The sequence below is a fragment of the Mauremys reevesii genome, linkage group 21 (genome assembly GCF_016161935.1).
Source record: "Mauremys reevesii isolate NIE-2019 linkage group 21, ASM1616193v1, whole genome shotgun sequence".
NCBI lineage: Eukaryota > Metazoa > Chordata > Testudines > Geoemydidae > Mauremys > Mauremys reevesii.
In genome coordinates this window covers 19,057,604-19,075,857 of record NC_052643.1, presented here as the reverse complement: position 1 = coordinate 19,075,857, position 18,254 = coordinate 19,057,604, and the positions used below count along the sequence as shown (strand labels likewise).

Sequence of the window (18,254 nt, the reverse complement as noted above, 5' to 3'; positions counted from 1 at the left end):
TATAATTAAAACTATTCCTGTGGCTTTGCTGAAATGAGAGTTCTCAGGCGCATGGCCCCCTGCTGGGCTCATCTAAAAGGGAGGCTGCATCTGATGGAATGTCCTGCCAAGTCATGACAAAGGTTCTGATTTTAGGTATCTATATCTTTAAATCCTGAGATGACCTAATCCTGTCTAACTGGGAACAAGCAGCATGGATCTTTTCAGTGTAGTAATATGTCATCCACATTATATTGGAGGATATGTCACAGTTTTCATCATAAACCTGTTGTTGGGGGTTATGACTTGGCCATAAATATTCAATACCATTAGAAACCTGATGGGTAAGGTTTCCATTTGGGAGCAATTTTATGCTCTTAATTTGATTCTAAGAGTTCCTCCCTGCAGTCTCTCTCTATTAAGTGCTCCCAGCACGGTTTGGACTGGGGGCGAAAGATTCTTGACTTGCCCACACAGTATGACCCCAGGAAGAGGCACAGCAGGGGAATGGTTATAAGTGGGTTTAGAAGTACCCTGTATTCTGTAATATGCTTACGACCAGCTTTTCCAAAGCTCTGTCCTGAGTTCTCAGCCCCAGGATATGGTGAGGAGTATTGTGCTGGCTCCAACACTCAGTATATGGGGCTTTAATTTTTAATTCTACTTTCAGCCAGCTTGCAAGTGGTAGCCCGCAAATCTAGGCGAGGCTGTGGAGGGCTCTGTTAGATGCGCCATTGCATGAGACGTATCTTTTGGGAGATGGAAAGAGAGAGAGATTCTAAAATATTTTAACGCTGACTTTCAAGAAACGTTCTAACAAAAAAGCTGTCATTAAAGTCTGTGCTCCTAAGATTCAAAAACACCTATATTAAAGAGACTCCCAGGTGGTCCGTTGATAATGCAGGCTGCTCTGAGGTGCTGTGTTTAATAACCCCCTTTCCTACTGAATTTTTGCACTTTACAGCATGCTGCAGATTTAACTTTGTAGTAGGGCTCATAGTTCATTCTTACTGCTCATGTGCAGCTCCCACATTTCGGAATGTTTTCTCTTCTCCTATATTCTCTGAACAGGTGGCTGACGGTGAGTTGTTGGTAGCAGCGACCTCTCTCTCTCTCTCTCTCTTCCCCCCCCCTTCCTTATCCGGTGGCATAGGGGGTGCTGTCATTCTTTGAGAATATTTTTTAACAGTACCATCTGCTGCTTTGTCTGTTCTTGTATTTGAGCCAGTTTCTTTACCAAGATCTATAGGCTGTTTGAGAGCGACTTCACTTACTTGGTGGTAGGGAAAATTGGTAGGATACAGGTAATGCTGGCGTTTATTTTGACCACATTTCATTGTTTGACCAATGTGTCAAACAGATTTGCAAGATCTTTTATTTGCATGCTTAATCTATATTTCTTGCCTTTTTTTAGACATAGATTCTGCAGCTGGGTTAATTTGTTCATTGTAATTTCATGTATTGATTATTTTAATTTCTTTATGGAATCTACTACATTGGCTCATAATCCAGTGAAATGCATCTTGTGGAACGCAAGTAGCTGAAATATGCTTCAAAACAAACAAACAAACAAAAAAAACATTGATTGAGGGACAACTCCCCACCCCAGAATACTCAGTTCAGATGATATAAGGAGCACCTGGCTTCTTGTAATCTTCCAAAGACTTTATATACAATGAGACTGCTTTGGGTTTGAAACTTTAGATATTGCTATTTTTGTTAAAGGTGAGTATTTTTACAAACTACCACTGGTGTAGAAAAAGAACAGGAGTACCTAAGGTGCCACAAGGACTCCTGTTCTTTTTGCGGATACAGACTAACACGGCTGCTACTCTGAATGGTGTAGAAAAAGAAACCCCAAATACAAATCTGATGATGTCCAAAATAATTCTAATGAGGAAAAAAAATACAGTAATTGTCAGGAATCAATCTCTCTAGTTCATAATTAGACAAAGGTGAGGACAGGTAAAAGATACAGTAGAACCTCAGAGTTACGAACTGACCAGTCAACCACACACCTCATTTGGAGCTGGAAGTTCACAATCAGGCAGCAGCAGAGACCCTCTTCCCCCCCCACCCCCCAAAAAAGGCAAATGCAATACAGTACTGTGTTAAATGTAAACTGTAAAAAAAAAAAAAAAAAGATTTGACATAGTAAGGAAACTGTTTCTGTGCTTGTTTCATTTAAATTAAGATGATTAAAAGCAGCATTTTCTTCTGCACAGTAAAGTTTCAAAGCTGTATTAAGTCAATGTTCAGTTGTAAACTTTTGAAAGAACCATAATATTTTGTTCAGCGTTATGAACATTTCAGAGTTACAAACAACCTCCATTCCTGAGGCATTTGTAACTCTAAGGTTCTACTGTATCTATAAAAAAAAAAAAAAAAAAAAAAAAAAAGCCCAAGTACTGCAGCTCCTCATCAGATTTATTTTTTCACTGCTCCTTCTTTTGCCATTATGTGATACTGCATCTTATGAATACCACAGCCTTCTCTGTGCTTACAATCTGGTTCACAAGCAGAGTGCCTTTGCCTTTAATTTTTTTTTTGGCCTCCGCTGGGATCAAAATTTAACTTTTTCTTGAGTGCATTAGCCAGCAGCTGACTCAGATACTAGTCAGATGCCCACTTCAGTTTGGCTTAAACAAAACAAATTTTGATGGGCAATTTTACAGAAAAAGAAAATAATAAAATAGTTCTAAAAGGCCTACATTAATAATATGTAAAACGACTCTGACTGTCACACAGCTGAAAATTACAGAATATTGCATGGTGACTCTGTCCATATCGATGTGGAAAAGTACCTTCTTTCTTCCTGTGCCACCATCTTAGGAGAGGTACAGCAGATTAGAACTTCCAAAGACGTATCTGCATTAGCTTTTAGATCTAAAATATCTCTTGGTTGCTATCACCGGTGTTACGATGTCACCAACCATGCCATTGCTAACATTCGTGCCATCTAACCCTGCTTGGAGCCTTGTCTTCAGTGGTACTTCCTCCAAAGCTACCACCCCACCAGTGGGTAACAAAATTGGGAAAATGTAATGAAAAGGGAGTTTTCCCAACCAGGCTATATAAGAGTGTGCTGGTCAACTTGCCAGCTCTGAAGGCAGCACAGAAGTAAGAGTGGCAATACTAAGTCCCTCCTACAATAACCTTGCAACCCAACTGTCACCGCCTCTTGGGTTAGGACCCCCATTTTGAGAAACGCTGGCCTCCCCTGTGAAAGCTGTATAGCAGAGGTGGAAGTTAATATCTGTCTCCTTGTATAACACCGACTCTGGGGCTGGAGCTACAGGCACCAACTTTCCAATGTGCCGGGGGGGCGAGGAGGGAGCTCACCGCTCAACCCCTGGCTCTGCCACAGGCCCTGCCCGCACTCCATCCCTTCCAACCCCCTCCCCTGAGCCTGCTGTGCCCTCACTTCCCCCCCCACCCCGCCCCGCCCCAGCCTCCTGCATGCCAGGAAACAGCTGATCGGGAGGTGCGGGGAGGGAGGGGGGGGCGCTAATTGGTGGGGCTGCCAGTGGGTGGGAAGCTCTGAGAAGAGGGGGAGCTCAGGGGGGGTGCTGACATATTACCGTGGCTCTTTGGCAATGTACATTGGTAAATTCTGGCTCCTTCTCAGGCTCAGGTTGGCCACCCCTAGGGTGGCCAGATGTCCCGATTTTTAGGTCTTTTTCTTATATAGACTCCTATTACTCCCCACCCCCATCCTGATTTTTCACACTTGCTGTCTGGTCACCCTAGCCACCCCTGCTGTATAATATAGGGTAAAAGTACACTAAAGACCAGATTTCGTGGTGCAGCCCAGATTTCACGGTCTGTGACGTGTTTTTCATGGCCGGGAATTTGGTAGGGCCCTACTGATGAGGCCTTAGGCTTGCATGCAGAGAAGAAGGACTAGCACATGTGGGGTGCAGTATAAGAACTGTCAGTGCTGTGGGATCTTTTTACATAGTGGTAGAATGTTAACACACTAGAGTGAATTACTTTACAAGACGATTTTCTTTATAGTGCAAGTCTACTTCAACTTGAAAAATGTGCATTTTCAAGAAATGTAGGTGGAAGTAAAGCAGGATTTAAACTCTGTCGGGAGTTTGAATACACAACAGTCTGAATAGCAGACAGAAGTTTGAGCAAGTAAAATGTGTCTCATTTCACAAGCACCATTCTTCAGTTTGTCTTTTTTTTTTATTTACACTTTTGCTGCTGCTGCTTTCTATTTTTATTCACAATCCAAATTCAGCAAAATACTATTTCTTCATTGCTGAAGTTTGGTAACTCATTTAAAAGCATATTTAGTAGAATATGAAAGTGAGTTACAAGCTGTAGCAAAACCACTCTGCTGAGGTTGGACATTGGCTATGGAAAATCATCCCATTCTGCAGCTATGAGCAGTACATTTGCAAAAGATGAAGTGCAGCAGAAAAGCATCAGAACAGTTCTCTCTATTGCTAAAAGCAGTGCTCACATGCAGACAATATCACTTGATCAATCACTCTCTGGAATTTTGTCAAGCGTGGTTGGTTGGTACTTAAGCCTGAAATCTCTGCTTAGCTTCCTTTGCCTGTTCTGTTTGTTCACTTCCCAGAGGTTTGGAGCAGCAGCAGAGTACTGCAGAGCTTCGCTTGTCACCGACTCTTTGGCATTGTTTCAAAGAGCAGCACAGGGTATGAGAGGATGGAAACTTGAGAAACACTTGTAGACTTCGGAAAGCTGATGCACTCAGAGGTAACTTATCTGAGGAGCATTCCTAAACAGTAGATTCTTTCCCAAGTAAAGTTTGGGCGCAAATGTTTTGTGCTACTGTAAACAAAGTAAAGCTAAATTGAATTTTATTATTTACTATTGTTCAAGGGACACCAACTTGAAATCCAGTCAGCTTAAAAAAATGATTTAAAAATGGTTTGAATACTGTACCTGAGTTGTCCTGGCAATTTTTATGGTTTTACAGTCACGTTTTCCTTTTTTTAAAATGTTTCTCTTCTTTTGCTGTGTGGAAGATCCACTCAAAAAGTAGGAATAGATTATGAATTCTCTTAGATCTTGAAATCAGTAGGCTAATTTCAGTTTTGTCTTAAACCCTTCATTCTGGTTACAATGCATACATTGGGTTTAATTTTAGCACAACTTTTCTAAATCCCAGAAGTAGTTCAACAATCCCAATGAAGCTTTGATTTCCAGTAAATACAACTTACAGTGACAGAAAATAGCCTTCTTCTTGGTACTCTTGGATTTTCATTCCATCAGTAGACATCAGTATTCAGTTTTCAGAGCGGTTGCATAGCATTTTTCACTTTTCATCACAAATGTTTATGTAAACAGTTTGCATTACACTGTGAACATAGTGTGTGTTGCTTTAAAAAGAGATAAAAGATTAGAACCATCCTTTCTAAGTCTTGAAATGCAAACTCATAATCAGCGTTTCTCAGATGCGGCCACCAGGGGCTTTTCCTGCGCCCACAGCCTCCTGAGTGGTGATTTTGGGGGGGAGGAGCAGCGGCCCCTCCCCTGGGGCTGCCAGGAGAGGTTGGGCCCTGCCCCCCTCGGGAGCCACAAACGCCGGAGGAGCAGACAGCTGGTGTGAGTTCCCCATCTTCCTGGGGGCAGTGGGGCTTAGGCTTCTGGCTTCAGCTCTGGGGTGGTGGGTGTCAGGATGTGGCCACGTGACAGCAGGCTCCGACCGCAGGGCTTCTGGCTCCTCACCCCCCTCATCGCCCCTGACCCCCGCTGTCTCCCCAGACCCATTCACCCCATCACCCCTGCTGCCTCCCTACTCTCATCCCCATCCAAGGCTTAATTTGGTCCCCGGCTTGACAGGGCTGAGTATGTCTGTTGTGAGAAGTGATATTTGTATGTTTGTTAATATCATTTTTCACTGCCTCACAGCTAGGTAACAAGTCTGCTGCTGTGAAAAGTGATATTAACAAATGTACAAATATCCCTTTTCACAGAAGCAGACTTACTAGCCAGCAAGTCTTTAAAAAAATAAAAAATAAAAAGAAGAAAGAAAAAGAAACGATAACAAAAAAGACAAGAAGGCACCTTATTTGTGTTTTTATTCTGTTTAGGTCCAGTAAAGAATAGAGACAACTGAACATTATTTTTATTATTGAGTTTGCAAAAAAACCAAACCTAACATAAATAAATTACTATCATTTGGACATATGTATGTAAATATTTATTTGTTTTTCCGAAAGTTAAGTAAGGATTTTAGGAAACAGACTCTGAGGCCACAAAAATTTGTTTTGAGAACCCCCCTAGATGAGGGGTGAAACACACCATCTTGAGCCCTTCAAACACACTGCCATTTTCCATGCATTTCCAGTATAGATAACTCAGCAAAACAATTGAGTATCTGCACAGATTTAAAAAAGAATTTACTTCCGTACACATGTTCCTTCTGTGTTTTGATTTCTGTAAACATCCAACCACTGACTTTCTCTCTCTCAAATTGACTTAGAAAGTTAATTTTAATCTCATATACTTGATGGTCTATTGGAAGTGGTATATTTCACATAAGATGGGATGCTGCTTGAAATAGTAACAGGAGAAGATTCCCAAAGCCCTTTTCCACTGAGGCAGCTATGTGAGAGAGACAAGGATCTGATTATCCCCTTCACAATTGTGGGACTGATGGCACAATTATTTGTATGAATGCAACAGCAGCCAGCCAAAAGGACTGATTCTCAGGCTGGGCCTAAGTGGCCTAGAGAGGAAAAGGTTTAACCCCTCCTAAGCATATCCTAAAATGCTATCTTCTTCAAGCACTCCTATTGATCATAAGAATCAAGCTCATCCAATCAGGGAACAGAACCAATAGCATGTGACTTATACGATCCATGTTAACCAGCTAACACAGCTCAAAATTAGGTTGTTTTCAAATATTTCAGAAGTGGAGGTGCACTTCTAGCTCAGTTTCATTGAAAAGATTAATTACAAAATCAGTGGGTTGGTTTTACAAAATTGAAGGTCAATTCTGAGGAAATAAAAATCCCTCTTCTGTCTGAAACTGTTCTTCTTGCTTCTATTATGTGTAACATCTTAAATATTTTATCTGCTGTTATAAAAAACACAGTAAATACTTCAGTCTGTTGTTCAGTTTGTTTATTTTGTGCCTCTGACAATGCTTTGCCATTTCTCTGTATAATCACTCAGTTTCCTGCTTTGTTTGTGGGAGCTTTTTCATACAGCAGAAGGGTGGGAAAACATTTTAAAATGGGGAAAAAAAATGTTTGTAAGTTGTAAAACATATATAAAGGAGTAGCAGTCCTTCAGCCTACATACACTGAACATATTTGTGCTAGGAACTTGTTTTGCTTGTCTCTCCCCAGGGAACGATTAGTGTTGGAATAGATGCCACTGACCTCTTTGATCGTTATGATGAAGAATATGAAGATGTGCCAGGGAGCAGCTTTCCCCAGATTGAAATTAACAAAATGCACATATCCCAGTCCATTGAGGTAAAGTGAGATAAATACCAACCCAAGTATAAAGAAGGTTCTGAGTTAATGAGGCGTCACAGCACCACAAAATGGAACACTGCTTGCGGGGAGTTCTCATCTTTATTTATGAAGGGAAGGGACGCAGTTACCTACTTTAGGGGACTGGGGCATAGAGATTCAGTTACAGCGGGGTCATGTGCTGACAAGATCTCATATGTTTTTGAGGACACAAATGCCAGAGGTTTGGCTCCAGTTTGCGTGCCACAAAGGCTCTGCCTCCACTGCTAGCAAGTTTCCTTATCTAGGGATAGACTGGCTGCTGGGCTAAACATTTATTTCTCAAACACATTTTCAAAGCACTGTTTAAAATGTAAACACAAATTCCAAGGACAAACACTGGGCTTTGTATTTAAGAATGTGCTCCAGTGTGGGTCCCGTCCCCCGCCTTCCCAGGAGTTAATACCTGGTAGTCTCACAAATACTTTCACCTTGTTACATGAAACTGGATTCATAGAGTTGGTTGATTTTGCCTGGCAGTTCCTGAAGACTTCAGAACCCAAATCCAAAGCAACAGGTGATACTTCAATGAGCATGAGCGGTCAAAGACCTTCTGCTTCACTTCTGACCTGAGTAAAAGGACACGGTGGTTCAGTACTGACCAGTAGGAAGAGTGCCACATGCTGAATTATCATGATTACCAGTTGCTGCACTCAGATGCTCCTTAAAGGTCTCCCAGTGAGGTATTAATCTAGTGTGACCCTGTGTAACTTGTGAGATCTGACAGGATTGCAGACCTAGGTATAGGGTTGTAAGTATGTTTGCATAAATGTGCAAATAATGTTGTTTTGTGCTGGAAGAGTGTCACTTGTCTGTATGCTGCACTCTGGCTTTGTAAAGTTTGACTATAGAACTTAGTCTGGTGGCCACACACAGTTCAAATGCCCAGGAACAGGAATTGAGAGAAAGGTAGCACTGTCTGGATAATCACATGTTCCTATATGCTTACAGACTCTCCAGTCGTGCAGGTTTGGCTATGTCCTTGCAATGTGTTCATTAAGTTTTTGTAATTGAGGTTGCTAATACCTCAGATTAATCCAAGAACAATACATTTATTTTCCAGGCTCCACTGACTGCCACAGACACAGCGATACTCTCTGGCAGCCTCTCCACTCAGAATGGGAACGGAGGCGGATCAATTAACCTTGCTCTTAGACGGGTCACATCCCCCAAGGGATGGGGAGAGGTAGGAGCATCAACTGTGTGTGTTTTTGTTTTTTCTTCCCACCAGTCTATTTCTAGCCAGTTGTATGAGTTTTTTATCCCAATTTATGCAGTAAGTTGTAAACCAAAATGAAGAAGCTGTGCTGGAGTTTGAGAAATCTTGGTTGATTGGTTGGTTATTCAGAGCACTGGATGGCTCTTCGCCTGAGACCACAGACCAGGTTTTCATTGCTCACATAAAGCTATAGGGAAAACCAACTTGACTCCAGTCAAGTGTGATATAAATAGCTGCAAGCCCCATGTTGTCAGTTATCGGCTCTCCCTCTGTGAGAACAGAAGTTTAATATTACTGAGGAAAATGGCTTTGATAAGAGGCATCTCTGAGCAGAGGGTGTGGCGGCAGCAGTTTCAGCTGAAGATGGCTGCATTCCTTCCTGATCATTCAGGGCAGTTACGTGGCTTGGTTACATCCACTAGGTCAGTTTGATTAGCAGGGTCTGATTTGTTTAGTCAAGAAAATTGTTTACATCTGCTTATGAAAGGTGAATGCACTCTCACAGAAAAATGATAAGACCAAACCACTCTATCACCCTGAGGTGAACACTTTTCGCAAAATGATCACTCCACATCTGACCTCTCAGTCTTCATCCTCAGTGGAAACCTGCATGATACCTTTAAAAGAGGAGCCTGGGAGCTTAAATTCATATTTTGTTTGATACTAAAAATCATGGTCGTAATAAAAAGACACTGGATTTATGACTTCTTACAACAATCTGTAACCCACTAGCCCCCTTTTTTTTGTCCTGTGACTGCAGGGGTATTGGCCACCTCACCTTAAATGGTCCTTTAGAATATGTGTTTATTACTTATGCTAAACAAACTGTTCCACCTTGTATTTAGTTGTGACACTCTGAGTACCTTTCCCAGACCTGAAGAAGAGCTCTGTGTAGCTCAAAAGCATCTCTTTCACCAACAGAAGTAGATCCAGTACAAGATATTACCTCATCCCCCCTTGTCTCTCTAATATCCTGGGACCAACATAGCTACAACATTGCAGATATCAAAGATGCTGGCTGTTCTGGAGAAATAGTGTCACGGTTTTATGGTAACTGCAGCTGTATTTCCCCTCTGTGGTCAGGGCACCCATGTAAAGGTTTCTGGCTCCCCACCAGCACTTTTCCTGGGTGCAGACCTGTGTGTCACTCCTTTCTGACCAGTGTTTTAAGACTGCCCAGCTCACTGATGCACACTGTGGATATCCCCAGCAAGCCAGACTGCCTAAAGGGCCAGTGTCTGCACTTTGCTTTCCTCTGAGTGCTCTGATCAGTGTATTGCGAGCAGTTACAAATGACCACTAACCTCCTTCTAACCAAGTACATTTATTTTGAAGGTAAAAGCATTACAGCAAAAGCATCTAAAAACAATCAAAGAACCTACATGTGTGCTAAACAACTTACCCCCGAGGGCACCCCCAACTCCAAGGGCTCTAGTAGGTGTCAGTCCTTCAAACCCCCCAAGTTGTGGTTACAAATTCATATCAGTCTTTAGATCAGCAACCAGAACCCAGAGTGGGCAGCTCAGTGTTTCTTTATACAGCTTAGTCTCTCTAGTACGCAGGAACAGGTAATCACCAATTGATGGCCCTCTCCTCGGGTGTAGCTTCCAAAGGCAGAGTTTCTTTGCATAACCAGATTTGTGGTATTTGCATTAAGCACTCCCCAGGGAACCCATTTAATATGTATTGTTCCAAAAGTTCATGCTTGTCTGGCACATTTCATTAAAGTCCTTTGAACTCTTTACAATTCCCACGTCTCTCATCTGTCACAGAGAGGTTGAGGGATTTTAGTTTATTTAATCTTCCATCTTTACAAATTCCCACCTGTACAAAATCCAAGAGCTATGAGACATCAAGATCCAATACCCAATGACCTTACTCCTCTTTCCTTTTCAGAAGGTGAGGAAGACAAACTGAGACAAATCCAGTACCTTAAATGTGTTTAAAATTAGGGGAACGGAGTCCAGGTTTTGGTTCTCCATGTCCTAGAAAATCTGTGATAAGCAGTACATGTAGGAATCCCAAAGCGATAGCTGTAGTGCTCAGTATGACATAAGGGTCCAGTTGTATGGGATGGCATCTTTTCATTCACATGCAGTCCCTCCTCCCATCTATCTCCATTTCCCTTGGGATTTATTTGGAAAATGAGTTTGTACTTGAAGGGTTTGTCTCTGGTCACTGAACTCTGAATCCGATGGAAAACAAATGACTGAATAAATGTCTAATAAACCTACTTAAGAGAACAAGGACTCAAGGAACAAGAACTGATTCTGGAATTTCTCCCTATTGAAAGGTAGCCAGTTTAACAACTGTTTCTGCTGATGAGACTGAACAGTGCCAAATTAACATTGAATTGCGGCCTTGAAAGTCACCCAGACTAATAAATAGCAAGAGCATTCTACAGACTGCAACACTGTGCTGTAACAGACGTGCTGACAGGGTTTAACGTGAGACTCTCCTGAGAACTCCCTCCAGTCACCTGTGAGATCTATAAACAATGCAGTGGAACAAAATGCAAATACAAAGAAATAAGCATTGAAGCCAAGGACTTGTATCTTCAGAGGGCAGCAGCTGGTTCTTGGATGGCATCACCTATTTCAGGGAATCCTCCTGCTTCTAGCCCCTCTTCACAGGTTAGGGAATGAGGTCCTTTGGCTGACCGCAGAAGAAAAACAAAGTTGGAATGAAAGCTAGTGACAATAGATCAGCCCCTTTAAAGAAGGTGCTCGTAGCTGGGGGTTCTGCAATGGAATGTTACCTCTTTTAGTGAACCCTTCCCTAAACTAGCACTGAGGATGTTGGTGTGTGAGTGGAACTCAGAGGTAGGTCTCTCTTCTCTGAGATGGTGCCTCCATCAGGTTGCTCCCAAACCATCTTCACTTTCAAAGAGGATCTTGAGCAGCTTCTGTGCACATTGCAGGGGCCTGTGTTCCTGCTTGGAGATCTGGCTTAGAACATACGGTTTGATGGTTTTTAACACCGTTTGTGATCCTCCCTTTTTCTTGTCCCTGCAGCTCTTCTTCTAGCTGGTGGTGGCGATGTTGGCACTTGGGTATGTCTACATAGCTCCTGGCAGCAAGTCTCCCAGCCTGGGGTAATTGGCTTGGGCTTGCACTAGGGCTCAAAAAATAGTTGTGTAGACAGTGCTTTGAAGCCCACTCTCTCAGAGCCTAAGCCACAGCTTCAAAGCACTGTCTACACAGCTAGTGCAAGCCCAAGCCAATCACCCTAGGCTGGGAGACCTGTCAGTCTTATCCAGGGAGTGCCACCTGGCAGAAAACCTAGATTTAAGTAAGCAGGGGGAGTGAATAGCTGTTTCTAAACCGTCACCAGCAGAGCACCATTAGTTTAGAGATGCAGCCAGCTTCTTCTCTCGAGTGCCCAGCCTTCACGAGTCGCTATAGGAAGCACTGTGTTTTCAGGATGTTGAACTGCAAAGTGAGACCTAGATTCATAAGCAGTGTCATGGAGTTTGCTTAGGAACAAAAGCAAATGTGTCCTGGAATTGGAGTTTCTCAAAACTAAAATGCTAATTCCAAATGCAGGTTTATGTGGTGGAAGTTAATGGACTGCCAGGTTGGGAGTCTGTGAGGGTTGCTGTAACACAAGGCACTGCATGCGTGCGCCCAAAAGGCAAGTTTGCCGTATGGAATAATGTATTAAGCATGGAACTGGGAGACAGGACTTCTGAGCTGTTACCATGGCTCTACGACTTACTTGCTGTGCAGCCATGGGCAATTCACTTCCCCCCCTTGGTGTATGATTCCCTGCTTGCACTACTGGAACAATGCCTGCCTAGCTACCTCCTGGGGTGTGTCAGGATTGATTTAGTTTGCACAGCTCTAAGATGGTGAAACGCCAGCTGTGAATAATCGTGTGCACTCACTTCTCCATTTGGACACAAGGGGAAGGAAAGCTGGAGGGGCAAACCTATACTAAGCTCAAGGGAACGCTGGCTTGACCAGTTTGGGTGAATCTGCGCATATATATTGTGAGTTTCAGTGGCCATTCATGTGGAATGCCACCCATGGCTTCTAGAAGATGCACAGTGTATGTTAGAAGTCACAAACCCTAGGGTAGGGTTGGGTTGGCTGGCTTCAGATGGCATAAAGTCTATGTTTTTGTTACAATTTATTTAAGATGAAATGTACATCAGGACGCTGGACCATTATCTATCTTAAATGACACAAAAAGTTCCTAGTTTCTTGATACCTTTCAGTGCAAATTGTGCCCATGTGATCTAGCTTGTAGCAATAACATTTGATGACCCAAAGTGGTTCAAAAGAAAATACCTAAGAAATATTTAATCTGGGCTACAAGCTCACTGTCCTGTCTCTGAAATACCAGCTTCCTCTAGAATCCCAAGAGCCATATGTTGTTTTACAGCATTTTGTCATATACTAATCCTATAATGCAGCATTAGAGACAATGATGCTGTGACTGGGGGCCCAGTGAGGACCAGCTGTGGTCACTCAATTAGGATGAACTGCAAAGAATGGGGCAGACAATCCCCATAAAGCTGGCGGATATTCCAATACTTAGATTTACTAAAATGGCATAAAACAGCTTCTTTGTTACCTTACTAGTTACTTAGAAGTCTAAACAACAGAGTTCCCTTAAAGTGATCCAGCCTCAGGCTTCCATCCAGGTACCTAAGTCAAATATGATGAAGATTCCTGAAAATTTTATTTCATCATATAAAAGAAAAGGCTCAGAAAAGGCTTCAGTTCAACATCCTGAAAACACAGTGCTTCCTATAGCCTTTTCTTTTATATGATGAAAAGAGAGAGAATGGTTAAAAGATCAATATACGTACAGACCAGAGTTCAGTTAACTGAGGTTTAGATTCATAGCAGAGATGGTGAGCTTTGTTGTTGCTAAGAGTTCCTTTAGAATTCAGTTCAGAGGTTTGTGACGAAGTGGGAATGTTGTTAATGTTTTCCCTGAGTGCTGTGTGGGTGCCTCAGTTTCCCCTATGCATTTCTCGAGTGTCTAGGGGCGTGTGATTGTTGCAGAGCCCTAGGAGGCCAGTGTGATCCTGTCTGCACAGAGAATGGCCGACACCCTGTCTCCTGGCAACTAATGGCCTGGGCCCCTTCTCTGCAAAGGTGCCAACTGAAGGTGTTGAAGAACAAAGAGATCAGGTGACCTCCTGGCCCGGGAAAGAGACAAAGGGAGAGGAGGGGCTGGAGAGTTTTCAGTTTGGAGCTGGCTGGGAAAATGGAGGAGAGGCCAGACAGACCTTCTGGCCTCCCCTGGCCCCACAAGAGGGACCTGACTGAGGGGATCCTGTTGTCTGTACCTGCAAGATCTGTCTTGGACTGTGTTCCTGTCGTCCTTTTCTGCTGGCTGGATGAGAGTCATGGTGAATTGCAAGAAGCTGGGGGTGCAGGGCCTTGTCTCCCCCAACTCCATGACAAGGTTATAGACCAATTCCAAATATCACATTGAGGACCTCAATCTTGCAACTCAAACTTCCCCTGATGAAGCTTAAGCAGATCTGGGATGACAGAATCAGGACCCAAGGATCTTTTATACAATTTCATGTTCTCTCTGACAAGTTGGGAGTTCCTCCGGGAAGAAAAGGTAATTAGGATTACTTTTGAAGGAGGTCCATCACTGGTACTTAGCTATAGAGTTGACATAATGCAATTTTGCTTGTTCCTCCACCATTCACAGTACATTTCAAACAGAGATGAATACCGAGATATCCCATGTTTACAATTCATTTAAATGCTAGGATGTTCTTTTGATCGCTGAACTATCAGCATACAGCATAGACAGGGACTGTTGATTACGTTGTGGACCCTACTCATACATATATAAATGCACAAACATTATCCCGCCACAGGTTTTGAGGGTTATTTGTTTTGCAGGATGTTTAATCCTTCTAGTCATGCATCACAGGTGCTAAGAAACTGTAAGGAGGTGTCTCTCTCAGAACCTCCAGATCAGACAGTGGCAGGGGAGTAGGAATGGGATGTGGAGTCTTCCAGCTCTTGATCACCTGTTCCAATCTGGCCTGGGTTGTAGTGATCACCATCTACCTGCTGTTCAGTGAGTTGGAGGTGTCAGTTACTGGAGTATGAAAACATCTCTAACCTGTAAACATCAAAATTTTAAAAAGAAAGGAGTTCTCTCAAGGCCAAACGATTGCTTGTTCTCATGTCGTTTCTTTAGTGATTGGAGCAGCCAGTGCTCTGATGATAATGCTCTGACTGCATAATTGGCAGTTTTTTTTGCTATCGTCATTGAGAGTATACACATTGAGACCTTTTGTGTTCCAGAGCATAACACTAATAGAAAAGACAGATTGCTAAAGTGAACAGACATGAACGATTTATGCGATGTTGAGGTATTTAATGTGTCTATAGGGTAAGGCAGTGGTAAATAGAATAGACAGTACTGTACAACTACTGGGAAAGATGTTCCCTTCTAACTGTTTTGTCTCTTATATTTAAACAGTTAGAGTTTGGAGCTGGAGACCTTCAGGGACCTCTATTTGGTCTGAAGATATTTCGGAATCTTACACCAAGATGGTAAATATAAGAAACAGCTACTACTCTATATCCCTGTTTATGAATAGTCCAGACTGAAATGCCCTTTCATATTCACTTTGGATTTGTTTATCACATAGAACATGGCAGTCCAAGTTTAAACCTTACAGAGGACTTTCATACGAGGGAAAATGCTTAGATTTAATTTGATTTTGTTGTTGGTACCATGCATTTTAATTGTACTCTGCAGGTTTTAGCAAGGATTGCGTCCTTCCCATCTTTGGTCTATATTTGTTCTTGTAATGGGGTCACACTGCTGGATTTATGTCCTCACAATCAGTTCCATGACAGATTGTGATCTCCTAAACACACGAGTCTGACTTTGCTCCAGAGTCAAGTGGATGAAGAAACTCCGAGATAGTGTTATCTTTAGTCATGGGGGGGGCGGGGCTTCTTTTTCTCCACTTCTCCATACAAGCTCTTAATTTCCTTGAGTGCAGTATTTCTGTTACAATTAGTTTCATGGCAAAAAACAGGAGCTGATCCTAGTTTTAATGGAGGGAGTGAGAGGATGCTTTTTCACAACTTTTATTATTATTTTGTGACAGCGGTTATTGCTTTAGGGATTGATTGCTGAGGAGATGGTTGCTGTTTGATTCTTCTATTTCATCTGGCGTGTGAAGTTTTGCGTACACAGCTTCACTTTTATTGGGATGATGTGCTATGTTGTAACCAGAAGCAGACACACTTTTCACTTTTTGAAACAACTTTCAAAGGCAACTTCTTCATTACTGTTTTGAGTGATCAGCAGGATGTGCAGCTCAATAGAAAACAGCCACTTCTCAGGCAGGATTTGTAAGGGAGCAGTCAGTTCTGAGAGCGTAATTTAAAAGCTTGAGTTAAATTCCTTATTTGCTTTTGTTTAAAGAGTCAAGGGAGAGAATTAGTTCAGGAGTGGGTGGATCGGCTTATGTGGCCTGCATCTTGCAGGAGGTCAGACTAGATGATCATAATGGTCCCTTCTGATCTTGAATTCTATGATTCTATGAAAGAGAACAACCTGGAAATAAATGAGACTATGACAAAACACATGCCTGTGACTGCGTCTCACATCTGAACCACTGTGTTCAGTGTTGTCACCAGCAGGAGTGTTTGGAGGGAGCAGTTTGCTTATTTTCAAAGTGAACCCAAAGCCTGTGACTGTTTCCCTTTCCCACCTGGGAGATGGGATAGTAGCTCAATTTGGGATACTTGAGAGAACTGGGGGAGGGTTGTTTGTTTTCCCCTTTGGCAGGTAAAGGAGGGAGGCTGGTATTGGCATGTACAACAAGTGACCCAGGCTCCCAAGAAGGGAACGTGGCTAGTGTAACTAAGTCTCCTCTTAATTATCTGAAAGGGGAGGAAGGGAAAGTGGAACTTCTAGACGCCTTGGGTTTTTCAGAGGATGAACTGGAAGGTCAGGTAGGTTAGGAAATAGAGGCTGCTTTGTGTGGATATCGTTAAGCTGTAAATTACAGGAATGGCTTACTACAAAGTGAGGAGGAGAGGGAGCGAAGCTCAGGAGATCTCTCTGTCACAAGCCTTATGATGCTGTGCAGAAACAATGCTCAGTGACATTCTCCAGACTCCTGGCCTCTGCATCCAGGGCTCTTCTGGGACTCTCACTTGCAGGAGAGGTGCTGACATTAAGAACGGAGATTAGAGAAGTAATGCAAGGTTTGCCCTTCACCAGGTGGTGATTTGCAAATGACTAAAACCATCCTTTTGTGCAGAAAAGTACAAGCTAGATGCTGACTGCATTTTTGTATTAGAGCCTCTTTCTCATTGGTGACAGTGCTGTCTCCATCCCTTTGAGCCCTTCTGGTTTTCAGACATCCCATTCTCTGAGCCCAGATTGTGACGTGGGCCCCTCGAGAGCTTATTGCTGCTGCCTCTCGCTGGTGGTGGGGAGCTGCTCGGCAGCAACAGGAGGCCTCCATAGCAGGTGATGGAGCTGCCTCTACAGCACTGTTGCGCAGTAAGGGCTAGGCAAGCCTCCGTGCCAGTGTTTGCACTCCTGTTGGGCTGGCCCTAATGTTACCACAGGATTCACTGAATTGGGGGGTTACATTTGTGGCAGTTTCCTGGCAGTGCTGCCAGTGTCTAATGTATGAACTGATTGCAGCTGATATTGGAGCTGAAGGATAGCGAGTGTCTACAGCATGCAGCGAATGTCTCTTGAGAGTCCTGCATGCCAAAGCCCCTGGGTGATGGGGAGTTTGAGGCTGGCTAGAGAGTCTCTGTTCTTACCACTGCTGATGCTCTCCTTATTTCTTGTAGCTTCATCACCACAAACTGTGCTCTGCAGTTTTCGTCCCGTGGAATCCAACCAGGCCTCACAACTGTCCTGGCGCGGAACCTAGATAAGAACACGATGGGCTATTTACAGTGGCGATGGGGCATCCAGTCAGCCATGAATACAAGTATTGTCCGGGATACCAAAACCAGCCACTTCACAGTGGCCTTGCAGGTAAGACTCAAGGCTGTGTGTAATGGAGAGCAAGCTCCCTCTCAGTATTTGAGCTGCCTCTTATATTGCCCATTGGAAGGGAGTTTGCCCCTTTTCCATTATAACCTCTGTCGGTAATGTAGGTAATTAGCTCCTGTCTGAGTTTAGTCCATGTGATGAGTTTGTGGATTAGCCCTTCACTTCGCAGCCCCCTGCCCAGAACTGACGGCTAGTATTGTAGTAGTGAGCTGGAGGACACCGCTCATAATGTTAATGTGCTGGAGCTATGGAGAGCAGCGTGTCAGGCTTCAGCCTCCCTCGACTGGGAGACTGTTTCATTTCTCGGAGCATAGTTTGTGCTACCTTACTCAGTCCCTTCAGCAGGCTATGGACATACACCTCTACCCCGATATAACGCGACCGATCTAACACAAATTTGAATATAACGCGGTAAAGCAGTGCTCCGGGGTGGGGCTGTGCACTCCGGTGAATCAAAACAAGTTCAGTATTACGCAGTTCCACCTATAATGCGGTAAGATTTTTTTTGGCTCCCCAGGACAGCGTTC

The 18,254-nt window shown here is 43.2% G+C and overlaps 2 protein-coding genes across 4 annotated transcripts in view; one reads left to right on the top strand and one right to left on the bottom strand.

The window, feature by feature from the left end:
- Positions 1 to 18,254, top strand: part of DNAJC11 (DnaJ heat shock protein family (Hsp40) member C11) — a 63,562-nt gene that overhangs the window by 33,044 nt on the left and 12,264 nt on the right. For both annotated transcript variants that reach the window (XM_039508615.1, XM_039508617.1), the window contains exons 5-8: positions 7,317 to 7,445; positions 8,548 to 8,670; positions 15,169 to 15,242; positions 17,520 to 17,709. In XM_039508615.1, coding sequence (XP_039364549.1) covers positions 7,317 to 7,445; positions 8,548 to 8,670; positions 15,169 to 15,242; positions 17,520 to 17,709 — 516 coding nt within the window. The remainder of the gene's footprint in view (positions 1 to 7,316; positions 7,446 to 8,547; positions 8,671 to 15,168; positions 15,243 to 17,519; positions 17,710 to 18,254) is intronic.
- THAP3 (THAP domain containing 3) overlaps positions 7,440 to 18,254 on the bottom strand; it is a 28,461-nt gene continuing 17,646 nt past the window's right edge. The window contains exon 6 of one of the 2 annotated variants that reach the window (XM_039508623.1): positions 7,440 to 8,053. In XM_039508623.1, the coding sequence (XP_039364557.1) occupies positions 8,043 to 8,053 (11 nt within the window). In that variant the 3' untranslated portion in view covers positions 7,440 to 8,042. Of the gene's footprint in view, positions 8,054 to 14,481; positions 14,806 to 18,254 lie in introns of those variants that run through there. The other variant, XM_039508626.1, reaches the window with a different exon arrangement.